The 23,572-nt window shown below is 36.3% G+C and overlaps 3 protein-coding genes across 5 annotated transcripts in view; 1 reads left to right on the top strand and 2 right to left on the bottom strand.

The window, feature by feature from the left end:
• Positions 1-726: 726 nt before the first annotated feature.
• On the bottom strand, positions 727-14,070 carry SASS6 (SAS-6 centriolar assembly protein). Of its 2 annotated transcripts, none has more exons than XM_084290873.1 (17): positions 13,971-14,070; positions 13,144-13,204; positions 10,909-10,988; positions 9,710-9,814; positions 8,561-8,732; positions 7,568-7,645; positions 6,486-6,605; positions 6,213-6,404; positions 5,794-5,988; positions 5,307-5,396; positions 5,041-5,220; positions 4,339-4,420; positions 3,785-3,894; positions 2,884-3,006; positions 2,509-2,600; positions 1,969-2,060; positions 727-1,862 (listed from the first exon to the last, which is right to left on the bottom strand). In XM_084290873.1, exons 1-17 carry the CDS (start codon positions 14,036-14,038, stop codon positions 1,777-1,779), a joined length of 1,926 nt encoding a protein of 641 aa, XP_084146999.1. In that variant the 5' UTR covers positions 14,039-14,070; the 3' UTR covers positions 727-1,776. The 2 variants fall into 2 exon arrangements, with proteins under 2 accessions (XP_084146999.1, XP_084146998.1); XM_084290872.1 differs by having other exon boundaries at positions 2,509-2,603; positions 13,971-14,052.
• A 30-nt stretch (positions 14,071-14,100) lies between these two features.
• On the top strand, positions 14,101-21,479 carry TRMT13 (tRNA methyltransferase 13 homolog). Of its 2 annotated transcripts, XM_084290869.1 has the most exons (11): positions 14,101-14,260; positions 14,647-14,693; positions 14,793-14,859; positions 15,598-15,660; positions 15,771-15,840; positions 16,272-16,378; positions 17,305-17,472; positions 18,131-18,203; positions 19,116-19,190; positions 20,087-20,492; positions 20,807-21,479. In XM_084290869.1, exons 1-11 carry the CDS (start codon positions 14,129-14,131, stop codon positions 20,979-20,981), a joined length of 1,383 nt encoding a protein of 460 aa, XP_084146995.1. In that variant the 5' UTR covers positions 14,101-14,128; the 3' UTR covers positions 20,982-21,479. The 2 variants fall into 2 exon arrangements, with proteins under 2 accessions (XP_084146995.1, XP_084146996.1); XM_084290870.1 differs by lacking the exon at positions 19,116-19,190.
• LRRC39 (leucine rich repeat containing 39) overlaps positions 21,194-23,572 on the bottom strand; it is a 7,252-nt gene continuing 4,873 nt past the window's right edge. The window contains exons 7-9 of the mRNA XM_084290871.1: positions 23,233-23,385; positions 21,875-22,014; positions 21,194-21,315 (exon numbers count right to left, since the gene is read on the bottom strand). Of these exons, the coding sequence (XP_084146997.1) occupies positions 21,260-21,315; positions 21,875-22,014; positions 23,233-23,385 (349 nt within the window). The 3' untranslated portion in view covers positions 21,194-21,259. The remainder of the gene's footprint in view (positions 21,316-21,874; positions 22,015-23,232; positions 23,386-23,572) is intronic.

Below are 23,572 nucleotides of genomic sequence, written 5' to 3'. Positions count from 1 at the left end.
TCAGATGAGCCTGCCTTGAGCAGGTAGGTGTTATCCCTTACGTTTAGCAGCACAAGCTGTCTGCAGCTGTCTGCCTCTTTCCTTAGGGCTCTGGCAGAACAGTACTATTATAGATATGCTATACATAAACTTGTCAGTAACAAAGACAGTTTAACCTGTAGTGCACTGCAGTTCTGCCTCCTCTTGTGAAATTTCAAATTCTCAAGCCCACTAAAGTTTTATTTTATCTTATATTTGAACAAGACTGGGAGAAGTTAATGTTTTAGTTACCAGTCTGCTGTTGGATAGCAGCTTATACATACTTCCAAGAGAAACAGATCAACTTCACATTCAGTTATACCTACTCACTCAAACTAAACTAGCTTGACCTTGCACAAGCACAGACCTTAGAATGGGGTGGCTGTCATCTGCAGATGGTACGTGCACCGTAGTGCTGGTCCAGCAATGCAGCATTGCGTGAGGAAGTGAATAAGCTGGGAAGGAAACTCCAGAGAAAAGTGAATACAGTAGTACAGAACCATTCTGCCATTGTCCTCATCGTGGCATGTCAGTGTACTAGAAATATTAATATAGTAATCTTAAAAACCTCTGAAAATAATGTTTTATAAACGTTTAATATTTCCATTGAACTTACACATATCAAAAGTCAATATACATGATGCTGATTATAAACAAATATACACATTTTGCACTGCAAAACAAACCACTAAAATATACATCCCTCTGGCTGCAGTTAAATATTCAGGTATGAACTATCTTTAAAAACAAGTATGTAAACTGGCTTTGAAAAAAGAAGTGTATTTTAGCTGTTACAAGTACTTGCGTGCCAGTTCTTTATTGGGACACCAAGTGAAAAATTGCACCAAATGAAGTTGTAACATGATTCTAGCATTTGAGCACAGGTAATAAAATATGCTGAATAGACTCAAATTTAGTTTGAGTGTTAGAATATCCTCAGTTTCTGTACGGTGTTATAGTTGTAAAATACAATTAGTAAATACAAAATAGCTTTTAGATGTTGTGCTAATTTCAATAGTTCAGATAAATTGTTTTACAGCATTTTATGTGCAGTGGCCTGGGGGCTATAGTACTGACAGAAAACAGACATTAAGGCAACACCAAATGACATTTTTAACCCATACTTTTATACCTTCAGTGAAATCATTCAGGATCTTAGTATTAGTTACAGTATTTGTAAACCTGTATGCAATTCAAATAAGCTGGTTCCCAAATTGATCAAGTTTTCAAAAATAAACCTGAAAGGGGAAAAAAGTCATGCTAACTTACAAGCTTGACCATTAGTAAAGTTAACAGCACAACCAAGGAAGTGCTGGAAATTATGTGCAACACCCTTTCTCTGAAAGAAGAAAAGTAGTCATACGGAAAAACGTTCCATATTGGGGAATACCAGAGAATACACATCATCTGTTACGGAGCCACACTTGTCAATTCCTATAAAAAAGATGTCAGTGCACTTCTGTGCATTTTCAGGAAGACAAAGTTCTCAAATACCAGGAGAAAATTCAGCGCTTAATTCAGTGACTTACCTACAGTGGCGTTACCATTAAGGCTGAGGCCCCTTAAAGCTTTATCTTTTCTGAATTGGTTTAACTATCCGAAAAAGTCATCCGTATACGTCGAGATATCTTTCTCAAAGAAAACAGATCCAGACGTTACCTTGTCAGTTCATACTGATACTTTACGAGTATGTTGTTAATACAGGACATCTCCAAATTCCCCAAACAGTTAAGAGAAAGTTCTTAAGCATCCTGTCTGCTATCCAGGAAAATAAGCTGAGGCTGTTGTTACTGTAGCTGTTGGTAATGGTTGGACTTTTGTTGGTAAGTAGGGTTTCAAGTACTCTGTAGAATAGCAGAAACAAGACAGTGTTCATAGAATCATAACTATTGTTACCCTTTAAGTACATTTCAAATAAGGTCTTGTTTAATTCTTTCCATACACACATACCTGAGTTTAGTGTATTTTGACTAAGCCCTCGTAAAGGAATGCTGTCATCTTTTTTCTTGAAATACCTTGATTCCAGCCCCAAATTCTCACCACTAGAAATAAAAAAGCTAATTAAGGATTTTAAACAATTAACATTGACTGTGGACAGAAACACATTCAGGAAAATAAAAGAGAGACTTGAAGTGGAACTACTAAGTTCCTATGAATTTTATCATTCAAATATAAACAATGCCTGATTCAGTCAAATAAGAACAATCTACAACTCATTTTCTGACTGATCTATCCCTGGTAGCCATGGATATGTCAGCAGAAGGGACATACCTGCTTGGTACTTCCTCCTGAAAGCAAAGATCCTGATTTGCTACCTGCAAACCAAGCTTACTGAGCAGCAAGTCTGCCAGAACTTAAAATTCGTTAACATGTCAGTGGAGAAAATCAGATCACAGAACAAGCTTGCTACTGGAAATGTTTTGCTCAGTTGCAGATACTCACAGAAGATAAATGGCTTTATAAAAGGAAAATGCAATAGATAATACTTACTTCTCCTTATTTGCTGGATGACTAGTTGTAGCAGTCACTGTCTGAACATCTGAATGTTGATCCATTTTTGAAAGCTGCGTGTTAAATTGAATCTGCTGAAAAAAAAAGGAGTTGCAGGTTAAGTAAAGATGCTCCAGATACTCCAGACAGGACGGTCCACCCGCAGGTATTCAGAGTGGGCTTCTCAGGGATTAACACTTCTATGCTTTGAATAGCAGTTAAGTACAGCAAAGCACACTAACCGTGTATTATCTTTGTTAAGCTGTACACTAGTTATACTGCAAATATTTATGCATTTTGAGAAACATTCAAAACAAAGTTTTGATTTTTTATGCTGTTATAGTTTTAGCCAAACAGAAAAGTCAAAATACCTACCTTTGGTACTGGACATTGCGGATTGATATTTTTGTTACGTGCTTGTTCTGGAAACTTCTGGAAGGCATACAGGGGAGAAAAAGGATGATTGATTCCTAGGCTAGGAAAGGATGGTCGGTCAAGCTGTAAGAGAAAGAACACATCTGAAAGAAAGGAAGAATACATCTCTAAAGGAGAAAACAATTCTTCAAATATATGTGCTGTAGAAATTTGAAATTCCAGGCTTAACAAGTAAACACAATTGCTAAGTTAACATTTCAATCATGTAATTCTTTCTAATAGGAAGGAAAAAAAAAAAAAAAACACATTTCCAAGATTCACATTTGTAAGGAAAACCTGTAGCCTTTTAAAATTTGAAGGACATGAGCACTGTTCTAGCTTATACTAAAATAAAATCGTAATAAGCTACATACTGTGTAACTGATTAATATATTACATGCATAAGTCAGGCATCTTCACATGAATATGCCCTTCCACTGAGTAAGAAACTCACTCATCAGCTGCAAGGTGCAAATAGAAGCCTGTACACATGGGGGCTAAAAAGGAGCAGGAACCACTAAGCTACGATTCTTAGCGATAGCCTGATAGGGCTTTTTACTGTGTACTTTCACATTTCCAAATCCCACTAGTAAGTGTATCCAAAAAGGAATAAACATTACATTTTGATTCATACAAAGATCCTTAGAACGTTAGTTAACTTCACAGCACAAAAGTGGAGGGTGGGGAGGTGTTTGTTTTCATCCCACACTTAATTTTTTCAAAAACAGTTTTAATATTGTTTCATGTATTTTAATTAGTTAGAGCTTAAAAAATACTCCCAAGGCCAGGGCATCAGCTAGCACCAAATTGGGTATTACGTTCTAACAACAACAGTTTATTGCTATTTATATTTGTATCTTACCATGCCATGAGGTGAAATTGCAGTCCTAGCACCACCATGCGTGCTGGTAGGAGTATCCATCTTCTTTGTCATCTGAACTTCATTCAGCTGTTTGTTTAACCATGTGATTACTGAAGAGAAATGAAAAAAAAAAAAAAAAAAAAAAGAGGTCAAGCTCACCTCCTAGCTAAAACAAGCCGTTTAAAACACCAGTTAACTCTTCCTCAAACAAAAGTGACCGTTTGGTGGGCTTTCCCCCAACCCACTTCCTCAAGCTCAAGTATCACTGTAAGCCCAGGTCTCACAAAAAGGCTTTTTGCTTAAACTTCCCCCTCCTACAGGCCACTGCTCCTTCCTCTGCACCCTGAGCTAGAGCTAGCCCCATGCACGCAAAGGCAGTCATCTCTACTGTACAGCTCTAGGTTACTACGCACCCAGACAGAAGCTTATTTGTGCTATGCTGACAATAACTGCAGCTCTTAAAAAAAAAAAAAAAAAAAAAAAAAAAAAAAAAAAAAGCAAACTAGCTAAATCATCGTAAAATTTCAAAGAGAAATTAAATGGTATAAACGTACCATTTTCATTGGTTTTCAGTAACTGCTTACTTTCTTCCAGTTTCTGTATTGTAGCTTCAAGTTGTTCTTGTAACTTGCAAACCTGCAATGTTCCCATACTGATTACAGCTCCATCAGGAACTAGTACTGATTCAAAACTCAAGAAATATGATCGTATATATAAGAAGTAACGGATATATACATAAGAGTGAAGGATCGGGACAATTCCAAACTGAGAGAAGTTCAAACTAAATATCATACAAAAGCAGTATGACAATACTTCGAAACTAAGTACCGCTTCTAGCCAGAGTTTGGACCAGACTGCAGCCAGAGACCTTTCTGACCTTAATTCTTCATTATTAAACAATGCAAGGGCCCTAAGCAAGACAAGGGAACAAGTTCACTCTTACTTTTTTGCCTCTACCTCCAGCTTTCACAGGAATATACCCTGTAAAGCACGTCTATTCATTTGTTGCACTGCTTTGTACTTTCAGCAGTATTTTCCTTCATGTGGACGTACGTCTCTTGCAAATCAGTTTAACATGACAATATGAAAACATTCATCACACACACACATGCATTAACTAATTTACAGTAAGTCTATTATGTTGAATAGAATTATTGCTGTAGGTATTTTAAGTTTAAAAAAAACCCACGATACACACAAGAAAACGTACTACATACAATAATGTTTACAGGACAGAGGTTCATCTATCACAATACCTCCTGCTCTTTCATTCGAAGAGATTGTCCAGTCTCCTGCAATTCTCTCTGCTCTTTTTGAAGTCTCTCTTCTTTTTCTGCTAATAGTTTTTCTTGTTGAATCGTTACTGTATTTTTCAGTTTTAATTTACTCATTAAGGTTTTCAAATCTCCTTGTAATTTCTTGATAATTTCATTAGCCTATTTAAAAAAAAAAGGTGTATTTTCAAAATAAGAAACACCTAAAGGACAGACAGACATAAAGCTAATGGTATGTTCAAACAAACCTTAAGAAGTTCAGATGACAGTGACCTAATTGTTGTCTCAAGTTTTTCAATATGACCTTGTTTTTTTTCTGTATTCTCTTCCAGTATCACCTTTAAAAGAATTTTGAATATTTTTTAATAATTAAGATATGGAATAGACATCATAATTTTAAATAGAACCTCATTAATTTTTATAACTAGTCCTTAAAAAATAATAAAAAAAAATCAGTCCTTGCTTTTCAGTCAAATTGCATAGGGTTCTGTCAATTCATCCACCTTTACAAAAATTACCACTAACTTCACCCAACTGCCACAAAATAGTAAAACAGTGGCTACCTTCATCAAAACGAACCCAGTTTACTTTTGATGCCATAATTCAGGACCTTTATCTAAATTTGAAAGCTTACTTGCTGCACTCATAAAATGTGGTCATCTAGTAACCTAAAGACAGTACAATTAACAAGGTTTACAGAGGTTTAGAGAGAATGAATTTGAAACTTGAAGGAACCTTTTGTTCTTGTGTTGCATCTAATACTTCTTTGGTTCTAACAACCAGTTGATCTTTATCTTTGATCTCTTGTTCCAGGACAGCAACCCGTGTCTGTAACTGATTAATGAGTTTCTCTTTTTCATGACATTCAGCATCCAGAGTAGTGTTCTCCCGCCGCAGTGACAGCACCTCCTGCTTTGCTCTTTGACATTCCTAGAATGTTGGGAAGGAATTTTATTGTCTTAATTAAAAAACAAAAACAACAACAAAACACACTATAATACTAATTTTAAAAGATACATTGAAATTATAGCATGCAAAATGTGGAATGAAGAAGAGTCAAACTTAATATGCTATATTTTCTCTTATCAGCATAGGCAGGCAGCTTTATCACTCTAAAAATTATAAGTTTGGTTATGGGAATTAATTAGCCATACATCATCTACTCCAGATAGCTTTGCTTTCAGTTCTCTGACTGTGGAGTCTCCTTTGTATCTCCTTTCTGTTAGATCTTTATTGATAACCTCAAGTTCTGAGAGTCTGTTCTGCAACTGTTGAATACTTTTCTGATGCAAACTTTCCAATTCCTTTTTCTGTTGTTCATGCTGTTGTTGGTACTGAGCTTGTGCCTACAAAGAGGAAAAAAACAGTTATCCAACAAATCTTAAGCATAAGCCAAGAATATTGTTAATTCTTTCCTGCTGTCATACCTGGAGAGTTCTTTCCTTCTCATTTGTCAACTCCTGCGTGTGTTTGTTTGTCAGAGCTGCAGTGTACGATGTCCATTCGTTTTTCAGTTTGTCTAGTTCTCGGCTCTTCTCTGACAAGCTCTGTTGAAGTTTGACAAACCACACAGCAAGGTTTTAAAAAACGAAGCATTTAATTCGATACTGAATGATTCTTTATTGTTACTTTGTGAAAGTGCATCTCAGTACAAGACACCAAAATATCCGGTCATTCTAAGAACAGGAAAGTTGTTGAGAAGCTCAATAGCAGCTTTCTGACCTTATGTGAATAAAATAATCTGCATTTCAAATTGTATTTTCTTCTAACTTAAGAGTGAAAGAACAGTCTGCTGATGTTCCCTATCATTATCTCTTCTGGATGTTTTAAACACAAAGTGCTCTAGTGGGAGGGGCCAGGGGGAGAGTTCTTAAGCAGCATCTTTTTGTATTTTTGGTTTGTAGTTCTGCATTACAATTTACCAAATATAATCTATTAGACTCCAATTGCATGAAAAATGCAAAGATGAATGTTCTACTCCAAAAAAATGCTCCACAACAGGAGATTTAAGGAAATTTTTCTGTTTCATGATGGTCAAAAAAGCCACCTTGATAGTTCTAGAATTTGACCCATTGCTATCATTCTCCTAAAGCGCAAATGCGAAGTCACTACTGGGCTGACTATAAAAATCCAAAAGTGAACCTCCAATACTTCTGATTTATTTGTCATGGTTTCACAGTTTCTGCAAATATAAAGGTTTCTAACCATATGGAGAATATTTAGAGAATATTTGTCTACTCTTATTGTTTTCTCTCATTTCCACATCAATTATTTTGGCTAAGTAGCAGTTACCAACCAGACCACTATACACACATTCTCCACAGACTGGGGAAAAAAACAAAAAAGTACTAAAACAGAAAAAAAGAGGTAGAACAAGAAAAAATGAATTTGTTAGCATAGCCTTATACTGGAAGTTCACAATTAACAAGTTGTATTCATGTGTAGCATTGGTCACCTAACCTAGGAAGTACAAACAACTTAGAACAGGAGAGTTAAAAACGTGCGTTACCTGTTGAGTATAACTCAGTTGTCTGGTCAGATCCTCTTCGTTTTTTTTAAGTTTTTCTTCCAAAATCATTTTGTCTTCCTGTGTACAAATTGATAGCAAGACAAACCCTTAGCTCCTAAATTGCTAGTGTTTAGGTTCCATTTTACCATCATTATATCCTTTCTAAGCAGCCACATTGTAATTGTGGAAACATCACCTTATTAAATAAAATCCATATTGAGTAAGATTATCTATACATTAAAAAAAGAAATAAATGCATTAGCTCACAAGGTAAAAATACTGTATTAAACTTATTAAGTCTCTTTAAGGAAAGAGAGCTATAAAGATTTGAGTACAAAGGAGCTGCATTAGTAACAAATTAACTAAATACTGTAAATTTGTTTCATTAAAATGACTTCATAGGCAGCTCTAAACATGATAGCACAATAGAAGGGAGGCAAATCGCAGGCTACAAAAGAGACAACAGTCAAACTATGAAATCATTAATTTTGCATTAGATTAAAATTTAGCACGCTACCAACTGCACCAACATTACAATTCTCATTTGCTATTTACACCACTAGCCCTCTGAAGCCCCTAGGACCTTAGAATTATACACACACACATGGTTTCCTAAACCCGATTGCAGAAAAAAAGACAGAAAGCTTACAGTATGCTATTTTTGCAGTTGATCTGGCAATCAGAACAAGGCTATGAAGCATGAAACACCGAAGTATTCAACAGCTGCATAGTGCATGCACTGCATATAAACACCCGATTTTCTGTCAGTTCGAATTATAACACTTGGTTTAGTGGGTATGTAAGATTCTCATTGCTAGAGAGAAAGTAACAATTTAGTTTTGTAACATGTGCCAAAATAACTGCATGCAATGACACACATGAACTAAAATAATAATAAAACATCTACACAATTTGGTGCATGCTTTTAAAGTATTAAGACTGAAAAAAAAAAGTTTAAATACACATAGCATCAAGACTCAGTCATCATTTTACCTTAAGGCATTTCAAGCAGTTGGCTAAAAATTTCTTTATTTCTGCATCATTTCCTGGTAGGAATTTTAGAGAGAGATGGGTAAGGTGCTTAAAAGGGTTGGTCTCCACAATGTTTAAAGAGACAGGAGTGTGATCTAGATCAGATGTTGAAGAAACTAACTGCAGCAAAAACCTAGGGAAAAACAAAATAAAAACAACATTTACCATACCATTACTGAGACGACCTATAGATCCTACAAGCTATTTTCAAATAAAATATATTTTTATACATGCAATAAAAGGCTGACCAGATTTTCATTTGAAAAAATGACTATGCCATTCAATTCCAATGTTGTAGTTGATACTACAAATAAATATAATTTGGAATGCTTACACTTTATAACAAGAAATGTACAAAACTTATCAGTTCAGTTATCTGTAAAATTTTCAGAAGCCCATCTTAAACTTAGGTGTCCAAAATCAAGTAAGGCCTTGGTAACCTAATTCCAAAAGAAAATAGACTCCTCGATCCTATTGCCTAGTTAAATTCAAAGTCCATAGTACACACTTCAGGAAACGACCCCAACTACTGGGGAGTGAGGTACTGTGAACAGGGCTTTCTCAGTGTGCACACACAAAAGCCACGTATGAAAATACCACTATAGGAAAGAGTAAACCTCAGGTCACCCGCCTCACATACTAGTATCTGAGCACTGAAACAAAAGCAAGAGAAAATCCTTATCAGAATGCCTTATTACTGTGGCTTCTCTTGTGAAAAATAACAATTTATACTTCAGTCCATTAAGCTCGTATTAGCTTTCTAGTATTAAACTGTTCCAACCCGCTGAAAAACAAACAAAAAAAAAAAACAACACAAAAATATACAACCACCCAAATCACACAGTGGCACTGCATCCTTGCACATCTGCTAGCTTCTTGTAACTTGCCAGCTTCAATTCTGATAAGGGAGCCTACATGTATTATTAGGCAGCAATGTCACTGCTGAGACCTCTTAAGATTTAGGCTGTGTCAGCAACATCCACTAACCGATACTGAGATGTCCAAGGAAAGGTTAAACAATCCTTGTTCTACTGACTTAGACTGTTGGACAAATATTTTAAAAACTCAAAACAGATACACAGAGTGATATGGTACTCACTTATCACCTACCTCGGGGTATCTTTGTTCTGTTCATGAATGCATTGTTGAAGCAGATCTATAAATTTTTGTGGGAAAGCAGAGAAGTCTACCAAGAGACCTTGCTGGGATTTCAAGCTACATAAACAGATTGGGAAAAAAAATATTAACATTATATAGAAATGTAATTTATTTTCTAGAGAAGTATTTTGTTTACATGAATAGAAAGAACCAATTCTGATCATATCATTAAGTTTGCTAGTATGTTATTTTCAACCCTGAACACAGAAGAAACGTGATCATGTCTTGGATAATATTCTCTGGTGATTACTTTTAACTTCAAGAATTTTTGCAAGACTGCTGCACTAAGAAAAAAAAAAAAAAAGCTATTGTGGCAGAACAAGCACATTCCTTCAAGCATAAGTCCTTCTTAAGCACAGCACAGTAAGGATAGGGGCACAGGGAAGTATAAAGGGACAATGCTTTGCAGATGAGGGAAGAGTCAAAAATTACAAAGATTTTACCTGCCTACTTGCTCATTTAATTGTGCACCTTCAATACTAATGTGGTAAATTCAAAGAGTTAAACATGTATGCAGAAGCCATACTTTGTATAATGAAAAAATGAAATATTTCTGCACATCTGCTTTAAAAATTCTATTTTACTTTTGAAGCACGTTGATTACACAGGTGTGTATGTATGATATATAATAATACCTTTTTTGAAGAAGAAAAGCATGAACTGTTTGTGCCTGGGGCTCAAATTTGATGATCAAATTCTGAACAAGCGAAATAAACTGAGATTCAACAGTGCAATTAGAATGGAAAAAAAAAAAAAAAAAACAACCACAAGACAAAGCCTCAGGTTTGGAAGCTATGTATGCAGACGTACTTTCCTCTTGCAGTTAGCTCTTTAAATAGTTCACAAACTTACAATAATCTATAAGAAGCAGTTATGATACAAAAAAAAGACACAGGGAGTACAATAAACTGTGGTACTGTAACTACACAGGGAACTTAATGTCAGGATTCTGTCACTCATCTGCATAACCTCGAGCCAATAACCTTCCTAGACTTGTCAGTTTCACAGATGGGTGGAAGAGAATACTACCGCCAAAAATCTGCAAATGAGATATGCTAGAAACAAAAGTCTAAGATAAACCTTTATAAGCTAAAAAAACATATTTTTTTATTACCATGAGGAATGTTCACAAATATTACCACTTCACTCACCTTTGAAAATCTTCCTCAGATATGACAAGATTATAAAGGAAAAAAGGGTCAGCATCATTAGTCAATCGGACAGCTAAATCCTGAAAAGAAAGGTATTTCAATATGTTTTTAAAATACTGTAAAATACACTGTAGGATTGTTTAAATATTGCAAACAGTTTATTTAATATTTTTACTTTTTAACCAAATTAAAATAAGAATTATGGCAACTAATTTAGAAAGGAGAAAACATTCACATTTAACACAATTTCGATTTTAAATACTACAGTGGGGAAAAAAAAACAGAAAAACTATTTCTCACAAAAATAAAACAAGTAAAAAACATTCAAATTTCAGCAGCAAATTTTTCAAAATTCCGCATCCCTTCATTGTTCTACCTGAAGAAATTTATTTGCCCGCTGAAGGAAGAATATCCCCCATCATTAAATAGTGTGCAGATCCCCCCTATGAGCGAGCAGTCCACTGTAGTGGGTCACAAACACACCATTCCCACATTTGCAGGTTTTTCAGGTCCTATTGCTCCAAGCAATTTGAGAAAACACCTTCTGAACAGTCTATATACTTGAATAGAAAGCTTAGCAAAGGAAACATATAATTGATGCTGCTAAAATCTAGTAAACTTGTAAGGAAAATTGTAGTTTTATGCTGCTTTGGTTTTAAAAAAATAAACTCATTTGTTCACTGGAAGCCTCCACAGTGTTTTGGAAAAATTGCTTTCTCTAAAAATTGTAGTCTTGTTACAAGCCTGGGACTATTAGAAACACCTGGTACATTAGACCCACACACCTGCTGTCTAATAGTCTCGCACCTACGTGAAGAGCAGAAGAAAACCAAGCAGAAAACTGACTGGCTCTTCCAGCCTAACTGAGGTGTTACCACAGCACATGTACACCTACAAAACTGAAGTAAGCTGCAGTAATTCAGGTACCACTAAGAATAACAAAACTCTTAGCTAGAGCGGTGTAAACAAACCTTGGGACTTACACATAAAGCTAGCTGTTAAAACTACTGACACTACAATACAACTAGGGTAGGCTGTCGGGTAGGATAAGAACGCCTGCTTGGTTTCATGTCCAACAAACTTATCCAAGTACATGGAGTTATCTTTTTAGAGTGATCACTCACTGATGTACACAACTGGATTTCAACAATCCCACTTATACAGATATATATATGTATATATATATATATCCACACTTGGTACACAGTTCTTAACTGAACACTTCTTGTTCACATAACATCATCACCACAGTTAAGAGAATTAAATATATAAAAAAATATATATAATTAGAATTAAATATATTTATACCATATTATATATAACGTATATATTAATATGCTTAATTCTGGTTATGTTTATATTTAATATATCATATTATATATTAGTTATAATGTATATATATATTTAATTCTAATTATATATATATTTAATTCTCTTAACTGTGGTGATGATAATGTTATGTGAACAAGCAGTGTTCAGTTAAGTGTTCGGTTAATGAAGACAGATACAGATGAGTGTGTAAAGGAGCAAAACATAGATTTATGTGTACATATATATACATAGGCATACATATAAATATATATGCGTGTATATGTTTTGCTCCTTTACACACCCATCAGTCTTCATTAACTCTATCACCAACTGGTGACCAACCGTAACACCACGGTAGGTGGAAATAAAGTTTAACTAACAAATTAGACACACAACAAAACGGATTTTATAATCCCTAATATAAATCTAATTGCTAGTTTCCTAAGGATTTTTTTTTACTGCAATTTAGTACATTACTTCTTTCCTATCCCTACTGGGTGAATTCCAAACATTCAAGGACAGCAACACGCACACTCATAAAAAACCAAAATGTTGCATCCACACAGAAGTTGTAATTTTCAGTAGTTTAGATGAGGACTTTGCAAGGTCAATAGCATTTTTAAACAAGAACTAACTATACTTAAAACAAGACTGCTCTTAAGCTAACTCAAGATCCTCCAAGGGTCTACAAATTCTTCTCGTTTTTAAGTTTATAAATTTCCACGAACAGCAAAACTAAAAAGGGTGAGCTAAAAAGGCTATGGGGAGATTCATACCAAACCAACTGAGTTACTCAAAAATAAAATAAGATCAAGTGACAAACATACCAAAATCTTATTTTGCTTTTCCGTTGCCTATCTGTCCTGTTATGCAACAAAATACTGATAAAACAATGAACAACACAAATGTAATAAATCTACAAACCTTTCTGTGAACAGGATTAGAAATTGACAGCAGCTCAATATTCACTCGGACATCTAATCTCCTGTGTACAACAAGATGTAACATTAACAAATCAAGAAAATATTCTTCAGATAACATCTGCTCATAGCAACCTTACAGGAATCAGATGACACTTAGCAAACAAAGTTTAAGCAGAAATATCAAGAAAGCTCGCACTACTACTACTAAGATAACTGAAATCATGGGGCTTTCACGTATCATTACAGCTCCTCAGTCACCTCAGCTGCTTTTTGTTTGTTTTATGCTTACGATCCACCAAACTCTCAATAACAAGGCAGAAGTTTTTAAACTTTGTCTGAAACCAGGACCTCTGCAAAAGTCTGCTGAGATGTATTAATGACTGCTGAAGATTATAACAATCATTTAAGCACCGCTACCTCTTGTCGAGTGACCTGAGAGGTTACGTGCATTAAAACACCCCACAGAAACCAACCGTCCCGTGCCAACTCCGCCGGGCCCTCAGTAACCGCGGCTGCCCGGAGACGCACGCAAACAGCGGCCGGCCGCAGCCCCACAGGGGGAAGCCGCCTTCAGCCACCTTCAGCCGCCTTCCCCCCGTCCCTCCTGTAACCGCGTCCCCACCGCCCCTCTGTGCCTCCTCCCCGGCCGGAGCCGCTCCGGCCCCATAACGCGCGGACCCCCAGCGCAGCCCCACAGCCGCACCGATACAGCGCAGAAAGCGAAAAGCGTAAAGGAAAAGGCGTCGTTCGGGAGCCCTTCTCTCGAAAGAGGCAACGGAGCTTCCCTGCAGCTGGAGACGAGCCCGCGATCCCTCCCTCCCTCCTCACCTCTCCTGGCAGCCGGGGCCCCGCAGCCGCACGCTGAGCGGCCGGTTGAACAGCCCCTCGGCCGCCATTTTGCGCTTTGACTTTGCCGCTCGGCGCCCGCGGAGGAGGAGCCTCAAGATGGCGCCCGGGAAGCCAGCGCGGGGGGAGCTGGGAGCGAGATGGCGGCGCCGCAGCCGGAGCTGGAGCCGGAGCCGGGCCGGTGCGCCTATTTCGTGGCGAGGAAGAAGCGCTTCTGCAGGATGGTGCCGGCCCTCGGGAGGCGCTTCTGCGGGGAGCACGGGCAGCAGGAGGTACCGGGAGGGGCGGGCCCTGGGGGCTGCGGTGTCCTGGGAGGGGTCGGGGCGCTGAGGCAGCCGCCGCCGCCGCCTCCGGCTGTGGTGGCCCCGCTGCATGGACGGGGCCGTCCTGTGAGCCCTGGAGTCCTACGGGCAGCAGCTCAGCGGTAACGCTGTCATTCAGTTAAAGGTTTAGGAGGTGTTTTATTTTTAGATATTCAATTCTTGACCCGCTTCCTCCACTCTAGTTAACCTGGCTACCTCAGCATAGGTGTTTCAAACACTCAAACGTTGCTCAGAACTCGTAACGTTCATAAAACTCAAAACACTCGTAACATTCTCTAAAATGGGAACACTGAATGCGTGCTTTAGTGTTGTTTAAACCTTTTCTTTATAACTAGAAAGAAAATGACAGGAAAAGAATTCCATGTCCTCTTGATCCAAAACAGTAAGTATATGTAAATATGCGTGTTTTTGTGTTTTGTTTTTTTTTAAATCAGAGTTCTCATTATAAATGGTGTTACTTACTTTTCTATTTGGATTTTAGCACTGTATATGAAGACCAGCTACAAAAACATTTGAAAAAATGCAATTCAAGAGAGAAGCCAAAGCCAGTAAGTACAGTGTAAAATTCAGCATTACTTCATCTCAGCTTTAAGGCCCCAACCATTACAGCTTTGCACAGAATTTACTGTGGTGAATATAGCTGTGAAGAAGAAAACTGCAGTCTTAGCAAGCACTACCATAAGCACAGTGTGGAAACTTGTTCAGCTGAAATGGAATTCGCATTCCATGCTCCTTATCTTCTATATCTCACTGTAATTCTGTATAACTTTTCAGTTCTCTTAGTTATGAAGGAAAATGCTAAATGGAATTTTCTCAGATGTTTTCTAAGAACAAGCTCTCACAATGCCACAAAATCATTTATTTTAGAGGCTTAATGAGAGATTGTCCTGGAAAAGCACAACTGGCAGAGAGCTGTAGATGTTCTCTTACCTCTGGCAGTCTGCTAACTTAAGTATCTGCCAGCTTCACTCCATTTAGCAGTGAATTATGGAAAGCAAGGCTGGCAGTTGCAGTCAGTGCTGAAGGAAGGAGTCAGATACATCTCAACAGCTGTTCCAAGAAAACAAAGACAGCTTCTTTATGTTTCTGTCTTATCAATGCTGCACATAAGAAATATTAAAGTTGTCACTGTTACCGGTCTAGTAAGCATTAACAGCTTAATTCTTATAAATACATTCATTCTTGTCAAAATATGCCAGAACAGTAACTTCTGCTGGGTATTCAGGATCAGACTTTAGGAAAATAATGGTAATAAAATCAGATTGCTTTTCTCTTGTTTTTTGAAGGTCTACTTTGTTCAAGATATTAACGCAGGTTTAAAAGATGTAGCAGAAATACCAGAAAAACAAGTGAGTACACTTACTCATTCCAAAGCTTGTTCCCTACGTAACATGCTGCAATTTATGATATGACTAAAGAACTAGCAAAAATAAAAAGGTCTTTTTTTTTCCCTTAAAAGGTAACACTTTCTTCCCTATCCAAAGAAGAGTTAGAGAATTTAATTATCAAGTTGAAAAAAGCAACTAATGGTGAGCTCACTTAATAGACTAAGGCATTTTGAATTGAATTAATTATTTCCTTGTTATATTTGTCATTAAATATTTATGAAAAGGTGAGATGTATTTGACACTAGAACACATCTGAAGTGATTATCATTAAGGTGTAGACAATCCTCTAATAACTAAATCTTAAGTAGTGAACATGATTGAGAGAATGATAAAATGAATTTTGGTGGTGTTCATGTAGCTAATTTTCCCTCCTTTTGTGCTTTCTTTTGGTTGTTTTTCACTCAAATATCACTACAGATAACTGTTTCTGTTACGAAGCTGTGATGATAGACTTAGGCTCTCAACAGACTGTTTTGTTAATGCCACAAATTGAGCTCATGTTTGAATATCTTAACATGCTACGAAAACAAACTCTTGACACCTATACTGAAAAGTTTTACATTTGTATGCAGGTCTGGAACTTGACCTTAAGGAACAAATACTGTCTCACAAGGCTTTACATGAAGCCTTAAATGACCCAAAGAATGGAGAATCTGCTTTTAAACATTTGAAACAACAGGTATGGTCTCTGCTTTACTAATAGCTGTAGATGTCTTCAAAAATGTGGAATTCTCCAGCCGTAAATTCTGATGACTGCACATGCATAGTGCTAGTCACTTCATATAGAGGAAATCTGATATGCTTTTTATAGTTCTATGCTTTTCAAATACTAGCCTATCTATATTAAACTTAAAAATAGCTGCTTTAAGTGTTAGTAACAAAAGTTTATTAGGATCATAAAATAAAGTACAGTGTGAGGTTCTCGTGAGTTTTCATTTGTGTATTCTTATTTTCTATTGACTTAAAAATAAATTTGAGCTACAAAAGGTAAACTACTGTAGTGCTAAGTGTAAAAGGAATTTCTTACTTTTTCAATAAAGACTTTCCAGTTGTGTAGAAACATAAAAAGAATTAGTCTGAGTTTATTTTCTGCCTTTTTAGTGTATATTGAATATATATAGGAATTTTAAGGAAGATGGATTGCATACTATAGCAAAGTAGGACTTTGAGGAAGGAAAAAAAAAGTGAGAAACATCTGTTTTCCATACTTTCTTCCTGTGCTCTACTTTTCTTTCCTATACATAACGACACAGATACAGAGAAGGCTCTGTGGGTACTGATGGTTCATAGCTGTCTAGAGTAGCACCCGTATTTTGGGTGGCTACTTTGAGAATCAGCAAAGAACACTAATCTTACTGTGTACCTGATCCCAAAAGTCCATTCCAAAGGCTTCTAGGTGGAGTTCTGTGGGGTTGGGTGATGCTGATTTGCCAGAAGTTTTAACTCTTTTCCTCTGTGCACACAAGATCCCTTCCCTAATATGTCATGGAAGGGAGGCCTTGAAAAAGTTTTCTGCAGTTTGATGAAATAATAATTTTTTGTCAGGCATTGCCATACACATGTATATATTTGCTTGTTTCATAAATAATCTTCTTATGTTTGTAGGCTTCCATTTTAGGTAACATGGAAAAATTACATTTGCTTGGTCCAGGAAGATGTTTTATTGAGTTTGGAGCTGGGCGAGGAAAGCTGTCTCATTGGGTTGATGTTGCCTTACAGGATATTGAAGATATTCAATTTTTGCTTGTGGAAAGGGCAACTACAAGATTCAAGGTAGAAGAGAATATTGTCACAGTAGCGGAGTGTAATTTTTAAGCTGTTGTTACTGAAGTTGTTAGCATTTGCTTTTTATCTTCAAAATAACATAAAACCTAAAGAAGAGAAGGCTCCGGAGGGAGACCTTGTTGCAGCTTTTCAGTTGTTAAAGGGGACATAAAAAAAGATGGAGAGTGACTCCTTGTCAATCAGATAATGACAGGACAAGGGGTAATGGTTTTAAACTAAAAGAGGGGCAATGTAGATTAGAAGTTAGGAGGAAATTCTTCACTCAGAGGGTGGTGAGGCACTGGAACAAGTTGCCCAGAGAGGTTGTGGATGCCCCATCCCTGGAGGTGTTCAAGGTGAGGTTAGATGACACCCTGAGCATCCTGATCTAGTGGGTGACATCCTTGCCTATGGCAGGGGGTTAGAACTAGATGATCTTCGAGATCCCTTCCAACACGAGCCATTCTATGAAATGTTAAAAGTTGTGGAAGTGTTCTTGTGTTCCGTACGTTGTAATAAATAGCGTATTAGAAAAAAAATCTTGGTGTTTTATGTTAGAAAGGTGCAGATGTTGACTTAAAAGCAAAAAGTGTGGCACTATTAGCTGCAGCAAAACTGTAATTATTAGTGGCTGGCCATATTTAATGAATCTATTTTATTTACACAGGTGGATGGAAAACATAAAAAGAGAGATTCTGTATTTGAAAGGCTTCAAGTTGATATTCAGCACTTATGCTTAAGTAAGACTTAAAATTAAGCCTTTATTTCAGAATTAAAGAGTTTAATTCTGTATATTGAGTCCATTTGTTTGTAGTACATTTAAATGTATCTCGTTTTGAAGATTCTTTCTTACTGCTTACCTAGTATTGTTAATGGGGTGTGTATGTGTGTATATGTATAAAAATCACTATCTTAAAATTATCAAACAGACTTAAAATTTCTGCTTTTTATACATTTATGGGACAGTGTTGTGGATGAAAAACAACAAAACAAAAAACACTTGAAAGATTTTTTTAGAAGTTGCAAGATTATACATCTTTGGGTGTACAGAAGGAAGCAAGTTCTGTATCTCATTTATATGCAAATACATACTGTAGATTAATGCATCTCCGAAAGACAGTTGTTAATACATAATGTCATGCTTACATTTAATAGTATGGAAAGGCTGGAATGGTTAAGTGCATTTATTCTAGTATAAATGCAAAATCCTTTATTTCTAATACTGCATTTTAATAAAAGGCACAGTATTTACATTACTATTTAACCGAAGCTTTTCTCTGGGCCACAGTTAATTCCAGAGTTCTCTGGTAATCATTTTACTGATACATTGTTTTTGTTGCTGCTCAGAAACAAAACTGTGTTGCTTTATAACACCATTAAAATACATTGTTCATACAAAGCTGAGTTGTTCAAGAATAGTGCTTCTCAACCACTACATCTGCTTCCCTTCATTTTAGAAAAAATTGTTTTAGTAACAGTATGTGCAGACCACTGTATTTTTAGTAGTATCAAACATTTATTTGTTCTTGTGTTGTGTGCTGAAGTTGTATTAAAAAAATACTGCCCCCTACAGTAATGGGAGGGCAGTTTATTTTTTTATTTAAAAATAAAAGGTTGTGTGTTGTTTTGTTGTTGTTTTTTTTTTCTCCCAGATAAGGTACCTAGTTTAGAGAAGAAAAAACTACCTGTGGTAGGAATTGGGAAACATTTGTGTGGGGCTGCCACAGGTATGAATTACATGTTTGTTGACTGCAGGAAGTTAGGATATTATGTCTTACATTCTGAAGGGAATGATTTTCCAAACCATTTTTATGCTTTTTCTTTCCATCTAGCTCGCTATTGATGAATTCTATTCTAAATATCTGTTGCCTGCAGTGGAACTGAAAATAGATAATAGTAGACCCAAATTGTACTTCAGTTTATGACACAGTAGAACAAATAATGGGGTGGGTGGGGGTTGTCCTTGTCAACTGTTGAAAGTTATCTCTTTACACTGTCACCTCTATCCTAAAATATTTTTCTTTCTAAAATTGTATTGGCTCTAAGTACATATTCCAAACAAATAAGAACTTCTTTTCTGTCCTCATAATTTTGAACTAATACACTTTTCCTAAAATTACATGCCTACTAACTTAAGACATCTCAACTCTAATGCTTGTATATGTACTGTTAAAGATGATACAGGTAAACATTTAAGAAGTATACATATTATTAAAAAGTATACGTAACATAAACATTAAGAAGCATATATATATTAGTATATCCTAGGTATTAAACTTTTAGAGCAAATAGTGACATGTTTTATAGGGAAGAGATCCTCCTTCAATATACCACTCAATTAACCAAAATATTTCAACTTGATTTGGGTAGAAGAAGAAGAGAACTCAAGAGAATAAGCCCTTAGGAGCTCTAGAGGTCTCATAATATTAATTTAGCACTTCAGGTTTTATGTTTTCAAACTATGCTTCTAATTTTTCAGTATTCTCAAAGTCGTTGTTTGGCTTGTGATGCATACTTCTATTCTTTTTGGGACATACGTTCCCAGCTGCGATACAGCTGATATAAATAAAGGCAGGGTGGTCATTGCTATTAGTTTCAGTATATCTGTTTTTTTTTTTTCCAGATCTTGCTTTGAGATGTTTGGTAGAAAGCTACGCAACTTGCTGTGAAGGAGAAAATGAAGAGCCTGCAGCAAAACGTCCTAAGAATGATAAGACAGAAATGGCTGCTAGGAGTTCAGCTGATAATGAAAGGAACAAAGACTTTAAGCCTGTAGCTGGAATTGTTATTGCACTGTGTTGCCATCACAAATGTGACTGGACACACTATGTAGGAAGAGAGTTCTTCCAGTCAGTAGGACTTGGACCAGTAGAATTTCATTATTTTCAGAGAATGAGTAGCTGGGCCACTTGTGGCATGCGAGAAACCGTAACCTCTACTAGTGAAGAAAGTGAAGATCACACTAACAACACAGAAGAACATGACCAACCATACAGCAAAACAGAGACTGGTTTTGACACTCTGCAAGGGTATGTGATTATATTCTTAAAAAAAAAAAAAAGACTCCAGCAGAAAAGCAAAATTACATATGGTAGAACATGAAATTGTTTTGGGTCCTCAACAGGACTTGTTTTTACAGGAATACTTTAATTACTCATAAAAACATTCTACTTCAAAAATTCAGTTTTCACAGACAAAAGTTTTAAAATATTTAAATGAGATGCTTGTCTGAGGTAAAGTGAATTTATAGTGACTTCAGTAGTTTTTCTAAGCATAAGTGCTAATGTTCATTAAAATTATTCTCCTAATACATGCTGTTTTTTTCTCCTGTTTGTGAAACTAGGCTACCCGTTGAAGAGCGAAAGGAGATTGGTGCCCTCTGTAAACTGCTGATTGATCATGGACGGATCAAATATTTACAACAACGAGGATACAGGGCTACACTACAGTATTACACAGAGTCTGCTGTATCCTTGGAGAATGTCCTGTTGACTGCTGTCCCAGAGCCAACTACATGATAGGATATAGATTTGGAATTGGTAGAAGACAAACTAAAATCTGTCTAGATCACTTGAAAAGCAGATTTAGTGCTTACAAAAAAAAAAAAAAAAAAACTGTTTTAGTCTTTCCTCTACTCAGAAAACGGTTTTACAGTTCCCAGTTTCAGTTGGAATTACAACTACACAATCCAGTTCTCATTACTGGAACAAAATCCCTAAGAATACTTGAGACTGGTTGTAGGCCTCATTGTTAGGAAGAAGTATATTCAGTATTCTCTTCTACTCAATTACATTCTTTAATCATTAACAGTTACGATAGAAGAAGGACCAGAAGTGCAACTCTCCAAATTTCCTGAAAGACAATGGGTTAAAATAAGAGAAATTAATATACTTAGTTTGTTTTCAGTTTAAAGTTCAGGATAGTTTTGTATTTTAAGTAGGCCAAAGTACTTGTTTTATCAGTTCATGCTGATAATGGAATTCATTAAGGAATAAAATTCATTTTTAAACTCTCGATGTATTTTTGATAATTTGAATATTCATTTAGGAAATACCACTTTAAAAAGCTGGCTTAGGGTTCTAAAGAGCATGTCATTTTTTTTTAAGCCTTCATGAAGAACATGTCTTCAATGAATTAAGTTCCTTGCAAGTAACAGCTGCTACCTGCACATCTGTTCAAAAGTGGTTTTTGGTCTTTTACTGTGACCTTTAAGCACAGAGAAATAGAATATGTTGCTTTAGATATTACTGCCACTGGGCGTCTTTTTTTGTTGGTTTCTTTACATCTCCTAGTTTTCTTTTATCTAGTTTATCCTTCCCGCTATTCTTATCCTCACTCTAGAGTTTATCCTCAAATAGAGTTTATTCCTCACTCTATTCCAGAGGGATTGGAATTTGGAAAGAAACCATACCTGTTTTCTTCAGTGACTCCTGAATATACAAGTGCATGAATTCAATGCCGTACATTTCCTGTTGCTCCTCCTCTTCTGTATTCTCACACGGAGGGAGTGTGATCTCTAACTCCAGTGGATTGTCTCTGAAGTTGACAAATCTGACAGTTCATTGCAAAATGTTATGCTTGCACTAGGTTTTGTCCAGAGAAAAAAGCTTTTGAAACTGAATTAAGATTCATCAGACAACATCTTGAACAAATGAGAAGTAATTTTAAGGGTATTTTCTCCAGATGCTATCTTACAAGTTAATAGAAACCACCAATATTAGTAGAATTATGTAAACTAAATGAAGATGACTTCTTACATTAACTGTAGCTGATTGTGGTGGGAGAAAATGTTGCAGTCTTCTGGGCTTCTCCCAGCTGTCAGCCTCATCTACTTTTCATAACCAGATGAGTGGGTGAGAACAAGGGTGCAAGTGCTGGTGTTCTCCTAAGTTTGTAAGGCAAGAGCCAGTCCAGTCTTCCTCTGTTCTCAGTTCACCCCTTTCAGCTATTCCACGTGTACCTGTGCCTGACTCTATTTCTGATGGTTACCTTAGGGGCTTTTTGCTACAGCATGCTCAGGATATTTTAGCTGCTGTAGGAAATGGGCCAAATAAGAACTGTAAACTGGGTATTTCTCTACTTGAGGAAAATGACACCTCTGAGCCTGTCCCTCCATGCCCAACCTACTACATTCTACAACAGCTACCATTACACAGGGAACACAGATTGTAGACAGATAAAGCCTACATCTCCCCTTTCACAAACTAAAGATTACATTGGGCAGGTGAGCTTGTATGTGTGTGTTTAAACAGATGCTGCTTCCTCCTAAATGGTCTGAAAACAGAAGAGTTGCTTTACTGGATTAGGGATCATTTAGACTAATATTCTTTCTGTAAAATAACTACATGAAAACACAAATAACAGGAAAGTTTGTCATAGAATACAAAATCTAGTTGTACCAATTAACAACTTACGTTCTTTCATTTTATTTTTTTTTCTAATCTAGTACAGAAGAGTTTTATCCGTATCCTTATAGCTGATACTTTTTTCTTCAATTCTGAGTGTTTGGCTTTGCAGTGCCAACATTGTACTTCATCTTTTTCACGTTCAACACCTATCTTTCCTCCTGGCTCTTGGATTTAGGGAGCAATATATAAGGCCAATTAGAAGTAAGCATCTGGGCCTTTCGGAAATGAGAACATGTATTACAGTCTCCATTCACCTTTGGGGCTGTATCTATCATAGCTTATGTTCTTTAAATGATACACAACTTAAGGGAAGCTTTAAAACTTATTTGCTAGCATTTTTATTTATGCAGCTTTTTCTTACCTCAGATTTGTCATCTGCTTCATACAAGCAGGAATATCTTTAAGCTTGTTGTTGCTAAGAACAAGAGTACTAAGATTTTTCATATTACCAATGGTTTCTGGCAAAGAGTTTATTTCGTTCCTCTGGAGCCATAAGGTATGGAGATTTTCCATTCTGTCAAAGTAGGTATTTGCACAATCAGTCAAGAATTAGAGAAATAAATATTAATACAAAGAAATTGATTCATCTTAAGAATCATAAATGAATTCATTCAGTCAGTTACATAAAGGACTCACATAAAGAATACTAAAATATCAAAGAAATAAATCATTGGTAAAAAACATTTAACTTGATAAGTGAT

Source organism: Netta rufina (assembly GCF_964035555.1).
Source record: "Netta rufina genome assembly, chromosome: 8".
In the NCBI taxonomy this organism is placed as follows: Eukaryota; Metazoa; Chordata; class Aves; order Anseriformes; family Anatidae; genus Netta; species Netta rufina.
Note: the sequence above shows the minus strand (reverse complement) of the source record. Positions and strands in the feature narration are given on the sequence as shown.